This window comes from Moschus berezovskii, chromosome 6 (genome assembly GCF_049115385.1).
Source record: "Moschus berezovskii isolate FMDL1 chromosome 6, NW_MosBer_1.0, whole genome shotgun sequence".
NCBI classification, from domain to species: domain Eukaryota; kingdom Metazoa; phylum Chordata; class Mammalia; order Artiodactyla; family Moschidae; genus Moschus; species Moschus berezovskii.
In genome coordinates, this window is record NC_142465.1 from 109,516,545 (window position 1) to 109,539,230 (window position 22,686).

Sequence of the window (22,686 nt, forward strand, 5' to 3'; positions counted from 1 at the left end):
CGCACAATCTAGGGAAATGACAAAAATATTGAATTTGGGGGGAGGGGAGGAGAATAAGCGCTAAGAATGAAGACGAGGCAACTGGGGGGCAATTTACATGGCCATCCGCGCGGGGGTCTTCCCCGGGAGCTTAAAATCTCAAAGGAGAGGGGGCTTAAGGACCCCGAAGACGAGGGCGCAGCAGCGCCGGCCCCGCCGCCCCCGTGGGCCGCTCACTACTCCGGGCGCTCGCACTCACTCACACTCTTTTTTGGATTTCGTCATCTTTTCAAAAAATCAATAAAAATATTCTGGAGGCTCCGGGGGTCTCGTTCTTGGTCTCATTCGGATCCCCAGACCCTACTCTATCATTCCCGACAATTGAAAAAATTGTCGGGAGGGGTCCCCGCGGCCCAGGCGCCGCATTTGGGGGGGTGGGTGGGGAGAGGTGGGGAAGCGGGGGGAGGGCGGAGGGAGCGAGCGCCGCGCAGCCTGGGCGGCCGGAGTCGGAGCAGGGGAGACGGGTTCAAAAAATAATTAAAAATCGAGGAAATATCCCAGAAAAGCCCTTCCGCCGTGAAAACCCCGCAGAGGACCCAGGCTTCCCGCAGCGGAGGTTTGGGGCGCCGGGAAGGTCTGGAGCGCGACCCCTGGGGCTTCGGATCCCGAGGGGAAACTTGCAGGGAGAGCGCGGCGGCGGGAGTGTCCGGCCGCGGCCCACAAGGGCAGAGGCCGGGGACGGTGGCGAAGAGCTGGGGGACGCTCGAGGACGGGGAGCAGCCGGAGAGAGGCGCGGGAGGCTCCGGCCTCTCCTTCGGGGGGCCCCGCTATCCCCCCTGCACACACCTCCTCCCCCTCCCACCCCACCCAGATCTCCGCACCCAGGAAACTGAAGGCCGAACCGTGAGTAACCTTCACGAGGGGGCGGGGTGGGTGACGGGGGGCGAGGGCGCCATCAGAAGTGGGGGACCGGGGTCGTGGGGTGCGAGGGGGAGCAGGCGACGCGTCCAGCCTCTCCACCCCCGAGTTTACAAAGCAACATGGCGAAACCACGGCAGGTCCGGAGCCGTGCAGACGTGGGCACACGGCAAGGGTTCGGAGCAAGGGGAAAGAAGTGCTTCTTCTGGGTTCCCCGAAAACACACGTTTCTTCAGTGTGACTTCCGGGGCTCCTGAATTCCCCGTTTCTCTTTTCCCTCCGCCCTCCCCCTCCCCCCTTAAGTGCCAACGCGGAGTCCCGACCACATGCGGGGACCCGAGGCTGGGACCCATTTGCTCTGGCCTTTGGGGGGGCGCAGCTGATTTTTTAACTTCGGGGTTCACCCTCCCATTTTCTTCTTCAAGGCACCTCAAGCAGCCTCGGCTTAGCAAAAGGTCGCGGCGGGGGTGGGTGCCGGTGGGAAGAGGTGGCAGCCGCATGCAGGCACACGCGCTCGGGATGCTCCCCCAACCCCCGCCCAGGGACAACCTCGCTGCTCTCCCCCTCCCCCCGGGAATCTTGCACCTCCCGCAAGGAACCGAGAGGAAGCCACGCGTCTCGCCGAGGGCGCGGGGGTAAGCTCTGGCGCAGGAGTGGGGAGGCGGGCTCCGGAGGCTGCCCTCGCCCAGGTTCGGGGACCCGGCGCGGGGGCCAACGGAGCGCCTGCCTGCAGCCCTACCTCCAGCATCCAGGTGGCCACCATCCTGCGCATGTAGGGCTGAATGTCCTTCTGCACGCACTTGAAGTAGGAGCACTGGGGCAGGTAGCGCTCCTCGATGGTCAGCAAGTTCTGCAACACGCGGTCGTCGTGGAGCAGGTTGGCGTCCGGCACGGCCCTGCGGACCGGCTCCACCTCGCCGCACAGCAGCTCCATGGCCAGTTGGCTACTCGCTCGCGCCCCTGCGATCTCCGGACTGGAAAAGTTGGGGGGGGGTTTGGGAGGGGGGAGGGGAGAGGATTCCCCGTACCTCCTTCCTTTGGCTAAATAAGGGGTTTTTTTGGGGGGAGAGTTAAGGACAGAGAGAGAGAAGCTGGGGAAGAAGAGTGGAAAGGGATAGGATGGGCGGTGGGAGAGGAGCGCCCCGGGGGCGGCTGACTCTCTCTGCCCTCCCCTTCAAACTTGTCTGCTCTCCCCAGCTCGCTCGGCTCTCTGCTCGCCGAGGCAGTGACGCAAACTGGCTGGGCAGTTACTTCTCCTCCCTCTCGCCTCACCCCCTCTCCGGTTCCTCCTCCCCTTCCCTCCCCTCCCGGCCCTCCCCTCCTTTCAGCCTCTCCCTCCTTTCCCCTCTTGTTATTAAGGAGAACAGCAGCTGGCCGGACCAAACTTCAAACGCGGTCCCCCGCGCCGCCCCCCACCCTCTCCCTTAGCTCTCCGAGGCCCTCTCCCTCCACCAAGCCAGGGGCCCAGGAGAGGGGAACCCACAAAAAAAAAAAAAAAGAAAGAAAAACCCCACCGATCCCTACTTATTCCCTGTGATTGCAGCACATTCTGTAGGTGCATCCCGCCAAAAATACGACCCTCCGACCCGGGCTTCCTCAAACATGATCGCCACACACCAGCCCACGAATTTAAGATCCAGAAATGACGGGTGGGTGAGCTGAAGATGAGGTGGGCTCAGACGATTGAGAAATAAGAGCCCTTATATGAGCCCGCTGGAGGGTGATTTTGGAAAACTGTTAACTTCATACCCAGAGGGAAAGGGTATGTATGGCCCTGAAATGTACGTTCTTGATCATTTTCAGCCTGTTCCCGAAACCCGATTATAGGGACCAGAATACATCCCCCCACCTCCGCCCCATGCCACCGCCCCCTCCCCCCGCAGATGTGTGGGGAGAGGAAGAAGGCGGAGGGTTGGGTGTCCGAAGGGAGGGGGCGCTTCTTCGACGTGGGAGAATGTGACCTAGGAGCAGAAACCCTCCCGTTCTAGGGGCGCCGCAGGCGCCACTGGAAGACGCGGGGAGGCGCCCCGAGCCGCCGCAGGCCGGGGGCAGGGCTACCAGCGGTTCCGCCGCGGCCAGCGGCCACGCAGGAAAAACCCGCTTCCTCGCCCTGCATCTGCTGACAAGCCGCCCGGGGTGTCTGCGCCGAGCGTGGCCACACTGATACAGCTTTCTAGGAAATAGCCCGGGGGGGGCGGGGAGGGGGGCGAGAGAGGGGGTAGATTGGGCTCCCTGTCTCTCCCTCAGCGCAAACGACACCACCCCTTCGTTTCCTCCGAGGCCCAATATCTCCCACCCCGGGTCCCTCGCCGGGACCCTCGCGGACCCTCCGGGTTCACACATCGCAGCCAGGGCTTTCTCCCCGAGAACTGGACTGCGGTGGAGACGCGGTCGGCTCCGACACGTGCTCCGACGCATCCTCCGGTCAAAGCCGCTTTTGGGGGAGATCCGGAGGCGTTTCCTCACCTCCTTCCTCCCGCCACCACCCCCACCCTGCCCTCTGTGCTATTTCACTCCGAAGGGGAAAGGAGCGGGCTCTGCGTCCCGGGTGCTGGCGGAGCTGGCACGTGCGGCGAGCGCCGCGTGGGTCGGGGCTCTCGCGACACCCCGAGGTCAGCCCAGCACCTCCCTCGCGGAGCACGGAGGGTCTCAGAACCGGGGCACGGAGGGCGAGCGTGGTGGGGGGGGCGGGATGGGTGAACTGGGCGAGCGGTTCCCTGAAAGGAGGGGGAGGTGGAAGGGAGCGCGCAGAAAACCAGAGGTGCGAGCGATTAACCCCGGCCCCGGGGCCAGCCCCTTTCCACGAGGGTGGGGCGGAAGGGGTGGGTGGGTGGGTGGAGGGGGCTATCGCTTTAAAAGGGTGAGTAAGAGTTTGGGGCGCCGTCTCCCCTCCCTCTATTTGCATAGCCAATAGCTCTGGGTCTCCTGCTACTGCGCGCTGATTGTTACCGGGCAGATTACTTTTTTTTTTTTTTTTAGTAGGACGCGTTCCCCGCTACATCAAAAGGAAGCCAAGGAAGGGAGGGCGGAGGGAGAGCGGGGATGGGGCGGGCGGGGGCTGGGGAGAGGCTGGGGCGCCCGCGACCTTATCAATAGCCGCAGGAATTAGGATCCTATCGACTGTACATAAAGAAAGGGGAGGGAAGGGGGCGGGCGAGGAGAATGTCTAATTGCGGTGGAAGCCATTAGCTTTCGGGAAGAAAAAAAAAAGCTCGCTGAAAAACCCAAGTTGCAAACTCAAAATGAAACAGCCCCGCGCGGCGGGTGACACCCGGGGCCCAGGAGCGTGTTCCTCGGAAAAGATCGGGTCCCTAACAATCACCTATTGATTTCAGTCAACGTGGACTTCCCGACTCAGGCCTTGAGTCACTCCGGATAAATATGTTAACTTACATTTTAAGACCCCATAAAAGACCTACTCAAACTTCAGTTCAGCCACCTTTGAGCGGATCAAAGAAAGCCTGCAGGAGTGGGGGGTGGAGTGGGCTGGGGGGCAGTGGGGGCGAGAGAGGTATTTTTAAAGTATAAATCTACCCCGACAGGCAAGGACAGAAGCCGGCCAGGGCCCCCAGCCTCTTGACATCACTTGATAACTAACCCAGCACGGCCTTTTCTCCACCTCCCTGCAGAGAAAGCATCCTTAGCTCGGGGTCCCCTGAAGAGGGGCAGCGGGGGGCGGGGAAAAGGCGGGTGGTCGTCCTCCGGGTCTCGCCCACCCTGGGGAGAAAGCCTGGGTGGCAGGGCCTCAAGTCTCCGGAGCGAGCCGAGGGGCCCCCTCGCCCCTTCCCTCCCCCCAACCCCAAACCCGGCTGGCTTTACTGAGAAATTCCGGCGGGGAGCGGGGCCGGGGGCGGGGGGGAGGCGGCTGTGAAGGGAGGGGCGCAGGCGGGTGCCCCTCTCCGCGCCGCCCTCTCCGTCCACCCCGATCCGCCAGTGCGGGCGCTCCCCGCGCCGCAGGCTCGCTCCTTCCAGTTCCCCGTTGACTTCCCCTTCCGATCACGGACTCTATCCGAACTGCAACCTCGCGGCGAATCCATCCCCCAGTGGTTCGGGCGCCGAGGCTCAGGGTGGGGCGCGCGAGGGTGCGGAGGTTGGCAGGAATGTCTCCGGGAGGCTTGGACTGGAAACTGAGTTTTCCCTTTTGGTCGCCACTCCGACCATGTGTTAAAACCTTAATTTTGCTTGTTAAAAAGCACACCGTCTCGCACGCGGGAAATGGGACGTTGCCTTCTGGGCAAACCTGAGCATTTTCTTTGAGTGTAGACGTAGGTTTAGAAGGGAAAGAAAAAAAAAAACAAAACACCAAACTTGTGCTCTGGCTTTTAAGTCAAAACTGGTCACTGTTGGGGGCGGGGGGGGTGGAGGAGAATGTTGGTTCTTCCTATTCTTTTTCCATCCCTCAAGGGGAAAAAAAATTCCTACCCTTCGAAGGATCTGTGATAACCTTTAGCGAACGTCACTTTTATTGGACTTTTATTCCCTCCCTGGCTGGCTCACCACCCCTCGCGCTGTGGAGTTTCGGTTGGAAAGTGTACAAAACCCTGTAGGTGTAGGGTGTTTATAGGCACATTTCTGCAGGAACCTGCAACGCTGAGCACACTTACGCCCCGGCTCACCTGGCGGACGCCGCCCAGCCCGGTGATCCCGCCGTCCACGGGAAGCTGCGTCCTGAGAGGGGCGCTCAGGCGGGGTGGGGGTAAGGGAGGGTAGCTCGGGCTCAGGCCCTCCCCCCACCCGTTACTGCCCTCCTAGAGCAGAGCTGTGTCGGAGTTTTCCCATTTAGGGATGGACAGGCAATCAAAACCGAAAACCCGACGGTCGCTTGAAAGTACATGGCCGAGGGTCCGAGTCCCTGCTCCGGGTGCCCAGGGTACCAGGGAGGAACCGGACGGGGTGCAGAAGGAGCGACTGGAGTGGGAGAGTGGACGAGTAGCAGCAAGTTAGGAAACTGCACAAGGCAGAGGGACAGGTCAAGAACTGCAGCGCACGGGGACAGAGGGTGAGTGGGTGGGGATGAGCCATCGGGAGGCCCCCACCCCACCCCAGGCCAGGCCCAGGGACACCAGGTGTCAGGGCGCTTCCGGGACTTGGCACGTCTGCCCCCTGTCCGCGGCGGCCCCGGGGCGCCTGGACCCTGCGGGGACAGAGTGGGGTGGGAGCCTGCGCTCTCCAGCCGCCCTGCCGGGGTCCGAGCTCGAACCCGGGCTGCGTGCCTGGGGCGGCAGATGTGACAGGCATGGGTCTGGAACGCCTGCCGTCCGTTCGCCCACCTCACATCTTCCTCCTCTCCCTTGGAAAAAATATAAAAAATAAAGAGACCCGAACTTTCCCCCTCTTCCTGTCTGATTCAGCTGCTGGACACGCCTCACGCGGCCGAAAATAGCCCTGGAAATGTATTCGTCTTATAAAAAAAAAAAAGTGACTTTTCCACTAAGATTTGGGGCGGGGGGCGTCTGGCCCGCGGCGTCGGCGGGCCCGACCTCCGGGAGGAAAGGGAACCGGCCGGCTCACTGCTTCGCCCTCCCCCACCCAGGCGCCCGGGAGGGGCCCGCTGGGCGGCGGAATCGCGCCTCCGCTGGAGGAGCCACCACGCGGCTTTTTCGCGGAATTTTGACGTCACCCACACGTGGGGGAAGGGGCTGGGAGAGCGAGAGGAAGCGGCGGGGGAGGGGGCGGGCGGCGGCGGCGGCGTGGCCGGCACCTCGCGAGGGGCGCTCCTGCCGCGCGCCCCCGGCCGCCGCCGCGCTCGCTGGGACCCGCCGTGCGCGCCCGCCCGGAGCCAAGCGGCGACCGGCTCCCAGCCCCCCCACCCACGCTCCTGCATCTTCCAGCCCGGGGAGCTGATTTTCAGCCTTGGGAAGCCGCGAGCTGCTCCTAGCTCCGGGAAAAGCTTATTTCTTTGAGTTGCGGTCCCGTTGCGCTCGTTTGCGACATCAGATTGAATATCGCGATTGCTCGTCGCGACGCGCCGCCACCCGGCTGTCCTCCGCCTCTCCAGTGATGGAGACGTGGGTGTACTTTCTGTTCCCCGGCAGGGAGTTCGACACATATTTTGACACCAGGAGTTTTTCACGCGTGACTTTCCTCTCTGCCACCCCCACCCCCCCCACCCGCCCCGTCCACTGCTTCAGTGCCGACTGGCTGACGCACTGGAAATGACATGTGACATCTGCATAGAAGCAGCTTGGGACGGATTTTGGTGTGTTAGGAGCAAATCCATCTACAACTACATACTTTCAAAAGAGCTCACAAATCGATGGGCAAACGTATAGGGCGACTCCCCTCCCACCCGCTGGGTACCCCCATGGTGTCCGAGCTCCGGGAGAACCTCCTAGACTCCCAGAGCTAAACACAGCAGCTGCAGAGTGAGCCCAAGTACCTTCTTTCTCCTACATTTGGGCAGAGTCTTTTTAATCTTTCCGTTTGGGGGGCTGATATCTGAACTGTGCCATTCCTGAAACCCACGGTGACAATGCTGGGTTTCTGTTGAAATTTACAAGGAGTTTGTGGGAATGTTTGGGAGAAAAATAGTCAAATGTGAACTAGTTTTTAACCTCAGTGAGGTATAGAGACTGTTGCAGGAATCAGAGGTAGAAAGCTAGGGGCTTCTTAGAAAATGTGGATTGGAGGTAAATTATTTGTTTCAAATGTAAAGGAGAAGCTTTCTGTTTGAATCAGATATGAAGTGTGGAACTGTTTGTTTTTGAAGATGTCAGACTTTGGTTATGAACCTTCTTGCTTCGTTTGAACACATTCCCTCTATTTTTAACTCATTATTTCTTTCTTTTTCGTTTAATGGTTGCTGATGTGACCCAAGAGACTTTTGTTTTGTTTCTTCTGGGGGGGAAAAAAAGAGTTAAAATTAATTTTAAAAAATGTCAATACTTGCAGTTGAAGGTCAGTCTGAGTGAACTGTATTTGAGTTCCTGCTTTTTGGTGCCTGATTTGATGGGCACTTGGTTTGTATGTACAAAGGTAGAAAAATAGAATAAATTATTGAAGAAAAAAAAAAAGGGAAGGAGCCAAAGAAGTGTTTAAGAAACCAAAAAAGACAAATGTCTTTTAACTTTTACTCCTGCTTCACTTAAGACTTTTAAGTTCTGAGAGGTCAGAGTAAGCATTTTGTACATTTAAATCCTTAGTTTAATATCAAAACTACCCCTTCCAGAAATTTTCTTGGAGCAATGGTCATTTTTATTTGTTTTATAAACACTTCAATTTTGCCCAAGTTCAAACGTTCATTTGCCTTGAAAATGTCCACTTTTCTAGTATGATTGAATATTCTTTCGATTTCGTGGCTTTATTTGGCTGTGTATTAGCTACAACCAAATTGAAGCAATATAAAATATTTCTAACAAATAGTCCTTATTTCATATTTTATTTTTCAATTTTTAAACACAAGGATTGTAAACATTTGTTAGTCTACTTTATAGCATAGCTGTACAACACCCTGAATTCACATTCTGTAAACTTAAAAAACAAAACCTAATTAGTATAAACCGGAGACATAGTTTTCTTGTTGAGGTTTTAGGTTTTATTGTTGTTCTTATTTGGGTTTTTTTTTCCCTGGTGGCAAAATTCAGGAGGCAGATTGAAAATTTTTCAAAAATTATTTTCTTGGTGATCTTTGGTTGGCATTTTTAATTTGAAGTGTGGAATAGAGCATGTTTTAAGTTTTATAATCTTCAAAATGTGCGCCTCTGGAGAGTGATGGAATTTCTATTTTGGGATTGACTTGAAAGCAAGCAGTTTGCAGGAGTATGCTGGACAATCCCAGCTAGGATGGATTTACACTACTACTTAAGTAAGGGCATTTGTTCTCATATGAACTTGAAACAAAGTCCGTGCCTATGCATTATATAAACAACTTTGAAAAGCACAAATTCAGAGGACAGGGGTTCATGTGGAAGGTGAAATTAGAACAGAAAGTCCTAATTTATTTCTGCTGTTAGCCCTCTCCAATCACACTTTCATTGTGATTCCATCAGCTGTAAACCAAATAATTTTTCTTTTGTGACATACAGAGGTATGTTCTTTCAAGCCCTATTTAATAATGATGATGATAATAATGATAATAAATAATAATAATCCACTTGTCTCCTTCTCTTCCAGTGAGTCTGTGTGAGCCTGCACTTTATTTTTCTTTAAAAATTGTGAGCATGTTGTAAAGAAATGCATCCCAAAGTTAGGTTTTTTCCCTGGGAAATAACAGCAAAAACACTTGATTTTGTGCTTTTGAAAATAAAAAGTCACCAAAATTTAGTAATCATGTTGCTTAAGAGAGGGGGGGAAAGGCACAGGGTTAAAAATGAACAGGAAAAAAGGAAAAATCCTTTGCTTAATTTACAAATCCTTTCCTTCATTGTGCCCACATATGTTTCCATTTTTGAGAGCAGCCAGGCAGTCCGTTAGGTAAATGCAAACTCAGGACCTAAAGTCTTTCCTGGTGTCAAGGAAGATGTTCTAAAGTGAATGGTATGGGTTTACAGAAGGTTTCGGATGAAATGTCTTACATCTGGCATCTCACAGGCACCAATTATTTCAGGATAATGAAATATTATTTTAAAGAAATATTTTAAGAGAGAGGGGAGTCTAGATCACGCATCACATGTGGGCAGGCCATTTTGTGTGTGGGGTCTTCCTAAAATCTATTAAACTCAAGAAATTTAGTTGTTTCACATAGCAGCCCATGAACTCCCTTTTGTATAATTTCAATAGACTGGTGAATAGCCATTTTTGTTTTACCCCCTACTTCTGAACATATATTCTTGTGATGTTTCTCTCTTTTTAAAATAAAATGGCTCACCTAATTATAAATTTCCCTAACAGAATATAGACTAGGGCTTCCGTTTACTTGCCTTTGTACAGAGAGTTCAGATAATTACTCTTTGTAGTGTGATTACCAGCAATTTTATGTCATCTAGCAAATGATTTAAGTTAAGTCGGTAATCGAACTCCAGTGAAATCTGCTACACTTGGGATGAAAACCATACTTTACCTTGAGAAATCAAGGTCTGACCCTCCATTTAGACACTTAAGACTTTACCCTGGCTGCCTGCTTCACTCAGTGGGGCTCTTTCAGATTTAAGAAACCTGGCTCTCTGCTATAGATTAGATGCAGTCTTGCTTAGAATCAGGGGAGCGGACGATGGACCCTCATGACATTTTGGCCAGTCATAGAATATGCCTTCTGTGTCTGGGAGTCTGCAGTTGAAATTCTATATAGTATTCATCAAGGTTATTCATGCTGAGCGATCACATATGTGTTAAACTGATAACATCGCAGGTCTGTGCGCAAGTACAGCAGAGCATGTCGGAGGGCACGCTTCAGATTTGTAAGGTAGAATTTAAGTGGTTTTAATGAAGGAGTCAGATATACAGAGGTTTCTGTGCTTAGGAAATTGCCTTTGGCTTTTGTGTTTTATTGTTTCATTTATTTGATATAAACTGCGTCCTTACCAGGTGTCAAACAGTGTGCTAGAAGTCAGGGATGTGGAGGGTATGAAGACTGCACACTAAATGAATGTTTTGTAAGATTGGCACGGAGGAAAACGTATTGGATAATATAGTCCCTGTCCTTAACAAGCCCATTGTCTAGGAATCAAGCCCGGGAAAGAATTAACATCCCATACGTGAACGCTTTAAGAAATTAGTAAAACCTAGAACAGAAGGCATAGAATAAGATGCTGTGTTTTACCCACCTTATGCCACCCACCTTAAGGCAGGGGCATGGAGATTTATATTTTCTTTAACACTCAGTCTACACAAGTAGTTATTCCTTGGACTGCATAGTGTTTTAAAATTATTTTTCTTAAGTTATTCTTAAACTGTGTTCTTAATTTGATAATAATCTATTGGAACTTGTTGGTTGGATATATGGGTTACATGTCTGGGGTTTGGTCAGTCCTTTTAAAGTATCCAGACTCCTTTCTTGGTCCATCAGTCTGCAAGCAGTCCTTTCTTGGAGTAGCTGTTTTTCCCAGACCATCTGTTTCTCGTCTGAATGAGCCTTCCCTGAATCAGAGTATTGATTAGCGTTTCACTCCTTTGGTTAGGGAAGTTGAGGTCAAAAGTGGATCATTTATTAATACTCATCCTGATTCATCCAGATGTTGAGAAAGCAGAGTGTAGACCTCTTATTATGAGCTCAGATGTCTCCTAAAATACATAAAGGAAACATCTTGTCCTTGGCACCATATTGGTGAGATGGCACCAGCCTAGAAGTCAGAATTCTCATCTTCTGGTTCCAGCAGTGTGACGTGGGGATAGCTTAAGTGCTTCCATTTCTGATGTTCCTTTCTCATCTACAAAATTAGCTAGCTGGAGTAAAGGATCATGAAGTTCCCTTTCAGCCCTAAATTTCTCAAGTTCCTGTGGCTTTATCATCATCGTCATCAAAACAGGAATTATATCTTATAGCATCTTTTATGTATTTTATGTTTAACATAAAAAAATCTTAAATTGTGAATTTGGGTGAATGTATTCTCACTTGCTAGGTATCTGGGAGATATTAACTCCTCATAGATTGAAATCTTTTATTTACTTTGTATTTCTTAAAGAAATATTTGTTTCTATTTATTTGGCTGTGCTGGGTCTTCGCTGCAGCACAAGAACTCTTAGTTTCAGCACAATAACTCTTAGTTTTGGCACGTGGGATCTAGTTCCCTGACCAGGGATTGAACCCAGGACCCCTAGCACTGGGAGTGCAGAGTATTAGCCACTGGACCTCCAGGGAAGTGTCTTGAAAGCTTTTAAATTCAGTACGTTACATAGGTGAGCATTTTCTATGTGTTGTCAGCTGATGAAAAGACAACTTTCATTGTCCCAAGTCAACAGAAGAAGATGGTAGCCTTTAAACTTCATGGAATGTAAAAATATATGGAATATAGGAGCATTCTGGTGCTTAAGAAAATTCCAGCACAAAACTTAAACTCACCTGCAATAGGTGATACGTACTCCCACATCCCAAACACAGCCCCATCACAGTACGTGTGGACATAGAGTTTCGACTGGATCCTCACTCACAGACCCTTCTTTAGGTAGCCTGACTAAGTGACTGCTCAGAGCCTTGCGGGCCTCTTTTCAGCAAGGCTTATTCCAAACTCCATGAAACTCCCAGGGCATCAAGTGACTCCTTTGATTTCCAGCATTGCACTCTTTAGACTGGACATTCCTCCTTGTGTCCTAACAGCTAAGAGTAAGCAAGGAGAGCTTTCTGCTCTGTCCTACTTTTCATTGCTTTGAACAAGTGAGAAATGTCATTCATTGAGCAAAACCCACTTAATGTTAACTATTTACCATATAAAATTATGTGTTTGTAGACTATTTCCTTCTTAAAAGTGTGGCTACTGGGGAACTTTCCCCTGGCAGTCCAGTGATTAAGACACTGTCTTTCAGTGCATGGGTGCAGGTTCAATCCCTGGTTGAGGAGCTAAGATTCCACGTGCCTTGAGTCCAAAAAAACAAAACACAAAACAGAAACAACACTGTAACAAATTCAGTTAAGACTTGGTCTTAATTGAAATGGTCCACAACAACAAAAGTCTTTTTTTTAAAAAAAAAAAAAAAGCCTGGCTGCTGAGAATGAGAAATTCCTGGTCCTGATGCTGGCTAAGATTGAAGGCAAAAGGAGAAGAGGGCAGCAAAGGATGAGATGGCTAGAAAGCATCCCTGACTCAATGGACATGAATTTGAACAAACTCCAAGAGACACTGAAGGACAGGGAAGCCTGGGTGCTGCGGTCCATAGGGTTACAAAGAGTCAGACACGACTTAGCAACTGAGCAACAACTTTAAGCAGTTACCTCTGGGAGAGTTTCTGGACAGTTCTATGTCATTTTAAGGTTTATTTTTTAATTAACTAATTAATTTGGTTAACTGTGCCACAGAGCATGCAGGATCCTAATTCCCCAACCAGGGATCAAACTCATGCCCCCTGCTGTGGAATCACAGAGTCTCAACCGCTGGACAGCCAGGGAAGTCCCCAGTAACTTTTTTAAACATGGTGTATGGTGTCATGGAGAAAGCGCTAGACTTGGAGTTATGAGAGGTGAGGTCTAGTCCCCATAATATAGTGGGGTGTCTCTACCCACTGTTTACACCACTATGGGCCAGTTACTCAGTGGCTTCTGCCAACATGATTTAACCTCAAACAAGTCAATTCTAAACATCCTGTTACTTCATCCCCTGAGAGACATGTACTCAGAGATAATCCTCCAGCCTTCATAATCTTCCAACTTGTGCAAGGGACAAAGGAGAACACATTTACACAATCACAGAAGTGGAGACATCCTCACATATCAAATCCACTGTTTACCAAAGTGAGGTAGTTGGTACATGGAGGAGCATTTTGTATTTAAATGCTTTGAGGTTTATTTTAATGAATAGCAGGAAAAAACGCAACATATTGAACTCATAGTTACACAAATACTATAGTGGTATTTAAGTTTTAAAAAAGGATCCATTTTTTTAAAACATTAATTAAGCTGAAGCAGTGATACATAGGTTTTTAAAAATCAGGAAAGTTGTATGCAAATTATTAAAATTTAGGAAAGTGAAAGGCACTCAGTCGTGTCTGACTCTTTGTGACCCCATGGACTATATGATCCATGGAGTTCTCCAGGCCAGAATACTGGAGTGGGTAACCTTTCCCTTCTCCAGGGGATCTTCCCAACCCAGGGATCAAACCCAGGTCTCCCAGATTACAGGCGGATTCTTTACCAGCCGAGCTACAAGGGAAGCCCTTAAAATTAGGAAACACACTCCAATTCTTACTTAGAAAACTGAGGGACAGCGTCTCACTTACATCTAAAATCTCACAGCCCGTTGGTGGTAGTCTAGGACTAAAATAGCACACTTCACTTCTGAAATTAAAGAAGTTAAATCTTTGGATTAACTTTTCATTGAATGGCTTCTTTTCATTTAAAGTATATCGTTACAATTTACCCTTTTGGCTTGTTTCTTCTGTCAGTATTTTATTGTGGCTCATGAGGTGGGTTCTGTTTTCTGAATGGCTTTAGATACTTCTTACTGTTCATTTCTGTTTTAATGATTTCCCCTACTTTTAACTTTTGGGCTAGGTGCCTTGCTTTTTTACCAGACCACCACTGCCTGTTACTTTTGCCTATCTAAGTAAGTTTTCCTTTTGTCCTGTCGCCCTTCCAAACTTATCTGCTTTTTTAAGGGTAGAGAAATGTCACTGTCTGATTTATCTATCAGTTTTCTGAAACAGCTTCTTTCTTAGGGCTTGTCATTATCTGACCTGACTCAGAGCTTGCTCTCTGAACAAGCTTATCCGCAGGATGTTTGCCCAAAACAATCAGCGATAATTGTTTAACATTTCAACTACCTGAGATGGTGCTACCCATTGGAGCTAACAAGAGGCTGGCTGAGAAAAGTAAAAGGAAACGCTGGAAAATGTGCTGTCCATATGGGCTTTGAACAGTCCTAACATATTCTTGGGAATCTAGAAAGGCGCACTGCTTCTGCATGGCTTTTCATGTACACAGGGAGACCTGAGAAAGCCCTAATTACTCACCACCAGCCGACCTTCAGCCTCTGTGCAAACAGAAAGTGATAGTTAAGAGCTGAAAACTGTCTATCACTTGCTGAAGGCAGACTCTCCCAACACACACTGGGTCTCTTGGTAGAGCTAAGAGACATTGGTTCAAGGCGTTTGTTGATAGGCTTATAATGCTTAAGGAGGTAATGTGCATGACAATAATAGCACAAAGGAGTGAGAGGGAACAGTGTTGTAACGGAGTAAATTTTTTGCAAACTATTGAACTTAAGGTGGTATTAATGCATTGTTTTAATTGTAATCCCCAGGACACCTACCAAGGGGAAAAAAAAATTTTTTTTAAGGAAATGAAACAGGAGAATTTAAGTGGCACGCTTAATAGTACTATTCAAGACAAAAGAATCTATCAATGGAAAATGGAAGAACAAAAAAGACATAATACATGCAGAAAACAAATAACAAAATGACAGATGTCCGTTCTACCTTAGTAATTACATTAAGTGTAAATGAACTAAACAGTTCAGTCGAAGGAATTGGTTGGCAGAATAAAAGAAAACATGATCCAACTATACGCCATCTGCAAGAGACACACTTTAGATGAAAAGACATAAATTTAAAGCAAAAAGATGAAAAAATATGTATCATGCAAACACTAACCAAAAGAGAGCTAACGTGGCTATACCAATACCAGACAAAATAGACTTTAAGTCAAAAGCTGCTACTAGAGACAAAAAGAATAGTTGATAAAAGGGTTAATTCACCTGGAAGATTTAATAATTATACACATTATGTGGCCCTAATAAATGAGCCCGCAAATATATGAACATTGTTTTGTATTGAGTATGAATCTGTCCCTGTTGCTTTTACTCTGTGTGTTTCTTTCTGCCTCTGAAGCCTCACAAAGTAAGTCTAACCCCTATGTGACTAGAGAGTTCTCCAAATATCTGAAGCCAACTCTCGTGTCTTTTCTCCCTTTCAATTTTTGTGTGACCTTTGCCTTATACAATTTTCCCCTAGAACTCAATCATGATCTCATATAAAGAAATCCATTGCAATGTGAAGAGCAGAACCTACTTCCATAACATTTCAGAGTTGAAAGGAAACTGAGTTTTTTTTTTTTCTCCCCAAATCTCTAATTTGATAGATGAGTCAACTGGGGCTCAACTGGCTAGATCACTGAGCTGGTTAATGGCAGATCAACATCCATAATCTTGGTTTCCAAACTCCTTGTCTGGTGCTTGTTCCTACATTTTCTTTCTATGATAGCCTCCCCCCACTTTGGGTACTAAGGAGGGTTGCTGGCTTTGGGTGAAAGAGACTACCCCCGCACTTTTAGCCATACTTGGCATCCTTCATCTTGAATTTGCCACATAAGAAAAAAAGCTAAGAATAATGGAAGGCACTGCACTGGGCATTAAGAGATGTGGATTCTCATATTTTTTGGTCACTAACTGATTTCTGATACCTCGGATAAGTCACTTCAAAAAATAATGAGAAATACTATGAGTATCTATTGAGCAGCTACTGTTTACCAGGCACTGTGCTAGGCACTTTGCCTACAAGCCTCAATGTGTTCAAATGTGTTTCTTTCTCATCTATAAGATAATCGGATTGTACCAAATGTTATCTGTTGTCCCATCAAGGTCCAGAATTGTGTGACTGTATGACCAACCTAGATGGCATATTAAGAAGCAGAGACATTACTTTGCCAACCAAGGTCCGTCTAGTCATTTCAGTTCAGTTCAGTTCAGTCGCTCAGTCGTGTCCAACTCTCCGCGACCCCATGAATCACAGCACGCCAGGCCTCCCTGTCCATCACCAACTCCCGGAGTACACTCAAACTCATGTCCACAGAGTCGGTGATGCCATCCAGCCATCTCATTCTCAGTCGTCCCCTTCTCCTCCCGCCCCCAACCTTTCCCAGCATCAGAGTCTTTTCCAGTGAGTCAACTCGTCTCATGAGGTGGCCAAAGTATTGCAGTTTCAGCTTTAGCATCAGTCCCTGCAATGAACACCCAGGATTGATCTCCTTTATGGTTTTTCCCGAGGTCATGTATGGATGTGAGAGTTGGACTGTGAAGAAAGCTGATCGCCAAAGAATTGATGCTTTTGAACTGTGGTGTTGGAGAAGACTCTTGAGAGTCCCTTGGACTGAAAGGAGGTCCAACCAGTCCATTCTAAAGGAGTCCTGGGTGTTCACTGGAAGGACTGATGCTAAAGCTGAAACTCCAATACTTTGGCCACCTCGTGCGACGAGTTGACTCACTGGAAAAGAGTCTGATGCTAGGAGGGATTGGGGGTGGGAGGAGAAGGGGACGACAGAGAATGAGATGGCTGGATGGCATCACCGACTCTATGGACATGAGTTTGAGTGAACTCCAGGAATTGGTGATGGACAGGGAGGCCTGGCGTGCTGTGATTCATGGGGTCGCGAAGAGTCAGACACGACTGAGCGACTGAACTGAACTGAAGGAGCTATCTAATAGGATATTCTTATAGCTCCTGAGGGTTCATCTTTATCCCCTTCCTTCCTATTTCCTGCTTCCCTGATGGCTCAGACTGTAAAGAATCTGCCTGCAATGTGGGAAGACCTCGGTTCAAAGCCTGGGTTGGGAAGATCCCCTGGAGAAGGAAATGGCTACCCACTTCAGTATTCTTGCCTGGGAAATGCCATGGAGAGAGGAGCCTGGTGGGCTACAGTCCATGGGATCTGAAAGAGTTGGACAAAACCGAGCGACTAACACTTTCATTTTCCTATTTCCTAGCTGGCAGTGGTGGCATTGCTACAGAATAATTGCTTTAGACTTGTCTCTACAGCAAGCCCGTGAGTTGTGACATCGTACTGTGCCCTCCCAAGAGACTTTCCATTTTACGATTTGGCTGGAGTCTTACTGGTTCCTTTCAGGGTGTCCGGGACTGTATTCTTTGCTCTCCTTTTTTTAAATTTATTTATGTATTTATTTTTGGCTGTGCTGGGTCTTCGTTGCTGTGTGTGGGCTTTCTCTAGTTGTGCTGAGCAGGGGCTGCTCTAGTTGCGGTGCGTGGGCTGCTTCTGCAGTGGTTTCTCTTGTTGCGGAGCAGTTTCTAGAGCACGTGGACTTCAGCAGCTGTGGACCGCTGGCTTAGTTGCCTCACAGCATGTGAAATCTTCCCAAACCAGGGATCAAACCGAGTCCCCTGCACTGGCAGGTGGATTCTTAACCACTGGACCACCCAGGATGTCCCTCTTCTTTCTTGAGCTTCTCCCCATGCATCTTTGATTCACCTGTAGGCTCAGAGAGTCAAAAGCAAAGTGTTAGTCGCTCAGTCACCCCCAACTCTTTGCAACCTCATGGACTGTAGCCCGCCAGGCTCCTCTGCCCGTGGGATTCTCCAGGCAAGAATACTGAAGCAGGGTGCCATTCCCTTCTCCAGGGGATCTTCAGAGGAGTCAAATAACTTTAAAATTTCACTCAGCTTGTATATAGATGGCAGACAGCAGCTGTCTGACCCCACTGCCTCTGTTATTCATGGTATAACAGGATTCTTAGCTCTGAAAGTTCACTGGATCTGATTTTCCCGCCCTTGCTTAAGACCTAGCTCAAGCCCTGCCTTCTCCACCAACTGAGCCTAGCCAGCAGTCATTCCTCTCCATTCACCCAACACGTGTTGCCTGCAGTGCCCATCAGGCACCACCCCGGGGCTTGTGTCTTGGGAGACTCTAGGGCTTAGTGGTTATGAACATGGGGCCTGGAGTCAGAAAGCCGAAGTAGGAGTCCTGGCACCACTGCGTCTTAGCTGTGCAACCTTGAGAAAATCGCTTAACCTCTCTGGGCTGGGTTTCCGCCACTATAAACTAGAGAGGCTACTAGCACTTACCTTCTAGGGTTGTTGTGAAGATAAATGTGAATCCATTCCATCACCCAGTCTAGGGGTAATCCCTGACTGGCCCAAGCCGATTGACATAATCCTGTCCTTGCCGGAAAACTGTGGAAAATTCTGAAAGAATTAAACTGTGGAAAATTCTGAAAGAGATGGGAATACCAGACCACCTGACCTGCCTCTTGAGAAACCTGTATGCAGGTCAGGAAACAACAGTCAGAACTGGACATGGAACAACAGACTGGTTCCAAATAGGAAAAGGAGTGCGTCAAGGCTGTATATTGTCACCTTGCTTATTTAACTTATATGCAGAGTACATCATGAGGAACGCTGGGCTGGAAGAAGCACAAGCTGGAATCAAGATTGCTGGGAGAAATATCAATAATCTCAAATATGCTGATGACACTACCCTTATGGCAGAAAGTGAAGAGGAACTCAAAAGCCTCTTGATGAAAGTGAAAGAGGGAGTGAAAAGATTGGCTTGAAGCTCAACATTCAGAAAACAAAGATCATGGCATCTGGTCCCATCACTATCTGGGAAATAGATGGAAAAACAGTGGAAACAGTGTCAGACTTTATTTTTTTGGGCTCCAAAATTACTGCAGATGCTGATTGCAGCCATGAAATTAAAAGATGCTTGCTCCTTGGAAGGAAAGTTATGACCAACCTTGATAATATACTAAAAAGCAGAGACATTACTTTGCAACCAAGGTCCGTCTAGTCAAGGCTATGGTTTTTCCCATGGTCATGTATGGATGTGAGAGCTGGACTGTGAAGAAAGCTGATTGCCGAAGAATTGATGCTTTTGAACTGTGGTGTTGGAGAAGACTCTTGAGAGTCCCTTGAACTGCAAGGAGATCCAACCAGTCCATTCTAAGGGAGATCGATCCTGGGTGTTCATTGGAAGGATTGATGCTAAAGCTGAAACCCCAATACTTTGGCCACCTCATGCGACGAGTTGACTCACTGGAAAAGACTCTGATGCTGGGAAAGGTTGGGGGCGGGAGGAGAAGGGGACGAGAGAGAATGAGATGGCTGGATGGCATCACCGACTCTGTGGACATGAGTTTGAGTGAACTCCGGGAGTTGGTGATGGACAGGGAGGCCTGGCGTGCTGTGATTCATGGGGTCGCGGAGAGTCGGACACGACTGAGCGACTGAACTGAACTGAACTGTCCTTGCCGGAAAGATTGAGTTGGCCTTGGGTACATGAACTTGACTAGGCCAGCGCAACCTTCGGGACTGCAGTTTGACAACATGGTCTCAGATGTGAGGTCTAGAATTGCTAGAGTAATTTTTTTCTTTTTTTAAACTAGCAGGAAGCCAGCCTGACACAGGCGGCAGGGCAGAACCGAGAAAAACCAAAGAGAGATACAGCTAGAAGCCTGATGAAGCATCTCCTAAAGTCCCTCCAACGCCACTGAAAATATCCTAATCCATACTTATTTGTCGTTGTTGAGTCGCTGAATCATGTCCAGCTCTTTGTGACCCCACGGACTGCACCACACCAGGCTCCTCTGTCCTCCACTGTCTCCCGGACACTCACGTCCATTGATTAAGTCAGTTATGCTAACAATCTCATCCTCATTATTATTGCCTTCCCATGTATATAAAATGTTTTGCTATTAGATTGAGAGACTAACTTGCTCCGCTCTCTGTTGCCACGCCCCAAGCACGGTTCTGTCACACATCATCTCTGCTTTGTGCCACAATCCTCACTGCCCCTGGGCATCTCTGGACTTTGAATATCTTTGAGGCAGAGAGAGAAGATGGCCAGAGTCCTAGGTAAGATGGTCCCCTGCTGGTTCTTCATCATCTTACTGTGCGAAGATAATAGGAAAGTAAAATGCCTCGTGGATCAGCTAAACCTTATTGAGAACAAGACATTGAACAGAGAATCATCTTTTTTTTTTCTCAGTTACTGATGCTTACTATCACCATGCCCTGTTTTGTACAGATCAGAAAAAGAGGCTTACAGAGCTTACTCAACTTGTGTTGGACACGCAGCTTCTACATACCATAATTTAGGGACCCGCACCCAAATGACTGCATTCTTGTCTCTAAGTTCTCCCTCTACTTCACAGAAAATGAAACTATCAATCACCGACAGTGCTTTATGGGTGTGGCTTACCAGGAAAGATGATGGACCCATGCTAAAACATCAGCATTGGATTGACATCAAGAGTTGTCTAAATAGGCACTTCCCTGGTGGTCCAATGGTTAAGACTCCACGCTTCCAATGTGGGGACGCTCCCTGGTTGAGGAAGATCCCTCATGCAGCATGGCACACCCAAAAAGTAAAAGCAAAACAAAGCTACAACAAGCAAAACCACTAAAAACTTAAAAAAGATGAGTAAGTAAAGGTACATACACTTCAAATAAATGTTTCAGTTCAGTTCAGTTCAGTTCAGTCGCTCAGTCGTGTCCAACTCTGCGACCCCATGAATTGCAGCACGCCAGGCCTCCCTGTCCATCACCAACTCCCCAGAGTTTACCCAAACTCATGTCCATCGAGTCGGTGATGCCATCCAGCCATCTCATTCTCTGTCGTCCCCTTCTCCTCCCGCCCCCAATCCCTCCCAGCATCAGGGTCTCTTTCAATGAATCAACTCTTTGCATGAGGTGGCCAAAGTATTGAAGTTTCAGCTTCAGCATCAGTCCTTCCAATGAACACCCAGGACTGATCTCCTTTAGGATGGACTGGTTGGATCTCCTTGCAGTCCAAGGGACTCTCAAGAGTCTTCTCCAACACCACAGTTCAAAAGCATCAATTCTTCCACGCTTAGCTTTCTTCACAGTCCAACTCTCACATCCATACATGACCACTGGAAAAACCATAGCCTTGACTAGACGGACCTTTGTTGGCAAAGTAATGTCTCTGCTTTTTAATATGCTATCTAGGTTGGTCATAACTTTCCTTCCAAGGAGTAAGCGTCTTTTAATTTCATGGCTGCAATCACCATCTGCAGTGATTTTGGAGCCCCACAAAATAAAGTCTGAAACTGTTTCCACTGTTTCCCCATAATAAATGTTTAGATATGTATAATTCATTTTTAAATGATATCTCATTTTCCTGACGTTTTTAGATAACCCAGCACCTTCCCAATCACAGCAGAGAGATTTTTCTTTTTCTTTTTCCAAGCATTGAAATTGTGAAAACCCTAACTAGAATCATGCCAAACATACTGTCCCACAGCTTTATGTTTTTTTAGTGAACAGTTGGTATAGATCTGCTTCATTCTTTGTAAGTGCAGAAGGTTTTTTAATAGTCGCTCAGTCACATTCAACTCTTGCAACACCATGGACTGAAGCCCTCCAGGCTCCTCTGTCCATCAGATTTTCCAGGCAAGAGTACTGGAATGGGTTGCCATTCCCTTCTGCAGGGGGATCTTTCCAACCCAGGGATCAAACCAGCATCTCCTGCATTCACAGTTAGAATATATCATAATTTAACCACTTCCTACAATTAGTGGACATATGGGCAACTTCCCGCACAACTTTTTTTTGCTTTTATAAATGATGTGCCATCATTGTACTTTGTTTCTTTGTGCATTTAAGTGTCCATAGGAGGAGAAAAGTCTTGAGACCTTAATGCTGCAACCTCAAAAGTGGTCCAAGATAGAAAATGAACACCTTGAGGTCCCTATCCTCAACAACTTCACAGTCTGTTGAGAGCAAATGTGTTCACACATGACTTTCCCTTTAATATAAGAGCACGGGAAATACTTTGGCCACCTTATGCGAAGAGTTGACTCATTGGAAAAGACCCTGATGCGGGGAGGGATTGGGGGCAGGAGGAGAAGGGGACGACGGAGGATGAGATGACTGGATGGCATCACCGACTCGATGGACATGAGTTTGAGTGAACTCCAGGAGTTGGTGATGGACAGGGAGGCCTGGCGTGCTGCGATTCATGGGGTCGCAAAGAGTCGGACATGACTGAGTGACTGAACTGACTGACTGACTGAAGGGAGATAGGGATCCCCTCAATGTTACAGGAGTACAGGAAGAAGGAGACTGAGGGGCTCTGTTGAGTGGATGGCCAGGAAGGCTGCACAGAGGAGGTGGCACTTGAGTACAGTTTCGGAGGATGGGAAGGCCCTGATGCTTTGCCTGTCATCTTCCTATCGTGGCCTGGCAATGTGTCTGTCATTTAGTTGGATTCTTTTTTAGGCCATTTGGTTGGATGACTTAACGGTGAGGATGGATGGGGAGGATGCTTTGAGCAACGGACACATAGCCCCGGATCTAAAGTGACGAAGTGTTACGTTTCTCAGAGGGCCAAGAGCCGGCTGCTGTGGCCAGAGCACTGAGCACAGGCCACCTCTGAACAGCGCGGAGATAGAAGGCTGTTGCGGGGGACGGGGTGGGGGAGTTGACTAAGAGACACCCAGGAGGCATTTTGATTCG

General features: G+C 48.6%; 1 protein-coding gene and 1 long non-coding RNA gene across 2 annotated transcripts in view; one reads left to right on the forward strand and one right to left on the reverse strand.

The window, feature by feature from the left end:
* Positions 1-2,130, reverse strand: part of CCND2 (cyclin D2) — a 28,888-nt gene extending 26,758 nt beyond the window's left edge. The window contains exon 1 of the mRNA XM_055395264.2: positions 1,637-2,130. Coding sequence (XP_055251239.1) covers positions 1,637-1,831 — 195 coding nt within the window. The 5' untranslated portion in view covers positions 1,832-2,130. The remainder of the gene's footprint in view (positions 1-1,636) is intronic.
* The window catches only part of LOC129536391 (uncharacterized), a 30,926-nt gene continuing 8,572 nt past the window's right edge, over positions 333-22,686 (forward strand). Inside the window, exon 1 of the long non-coding RNA XR_008681804.2 lies at positions 333-882. This is a non-coding gene — a long non-coding RNA (uncharacterized LOC129536391). The remainder of the gene's footprint in view (positions 883-22,686) is intronic.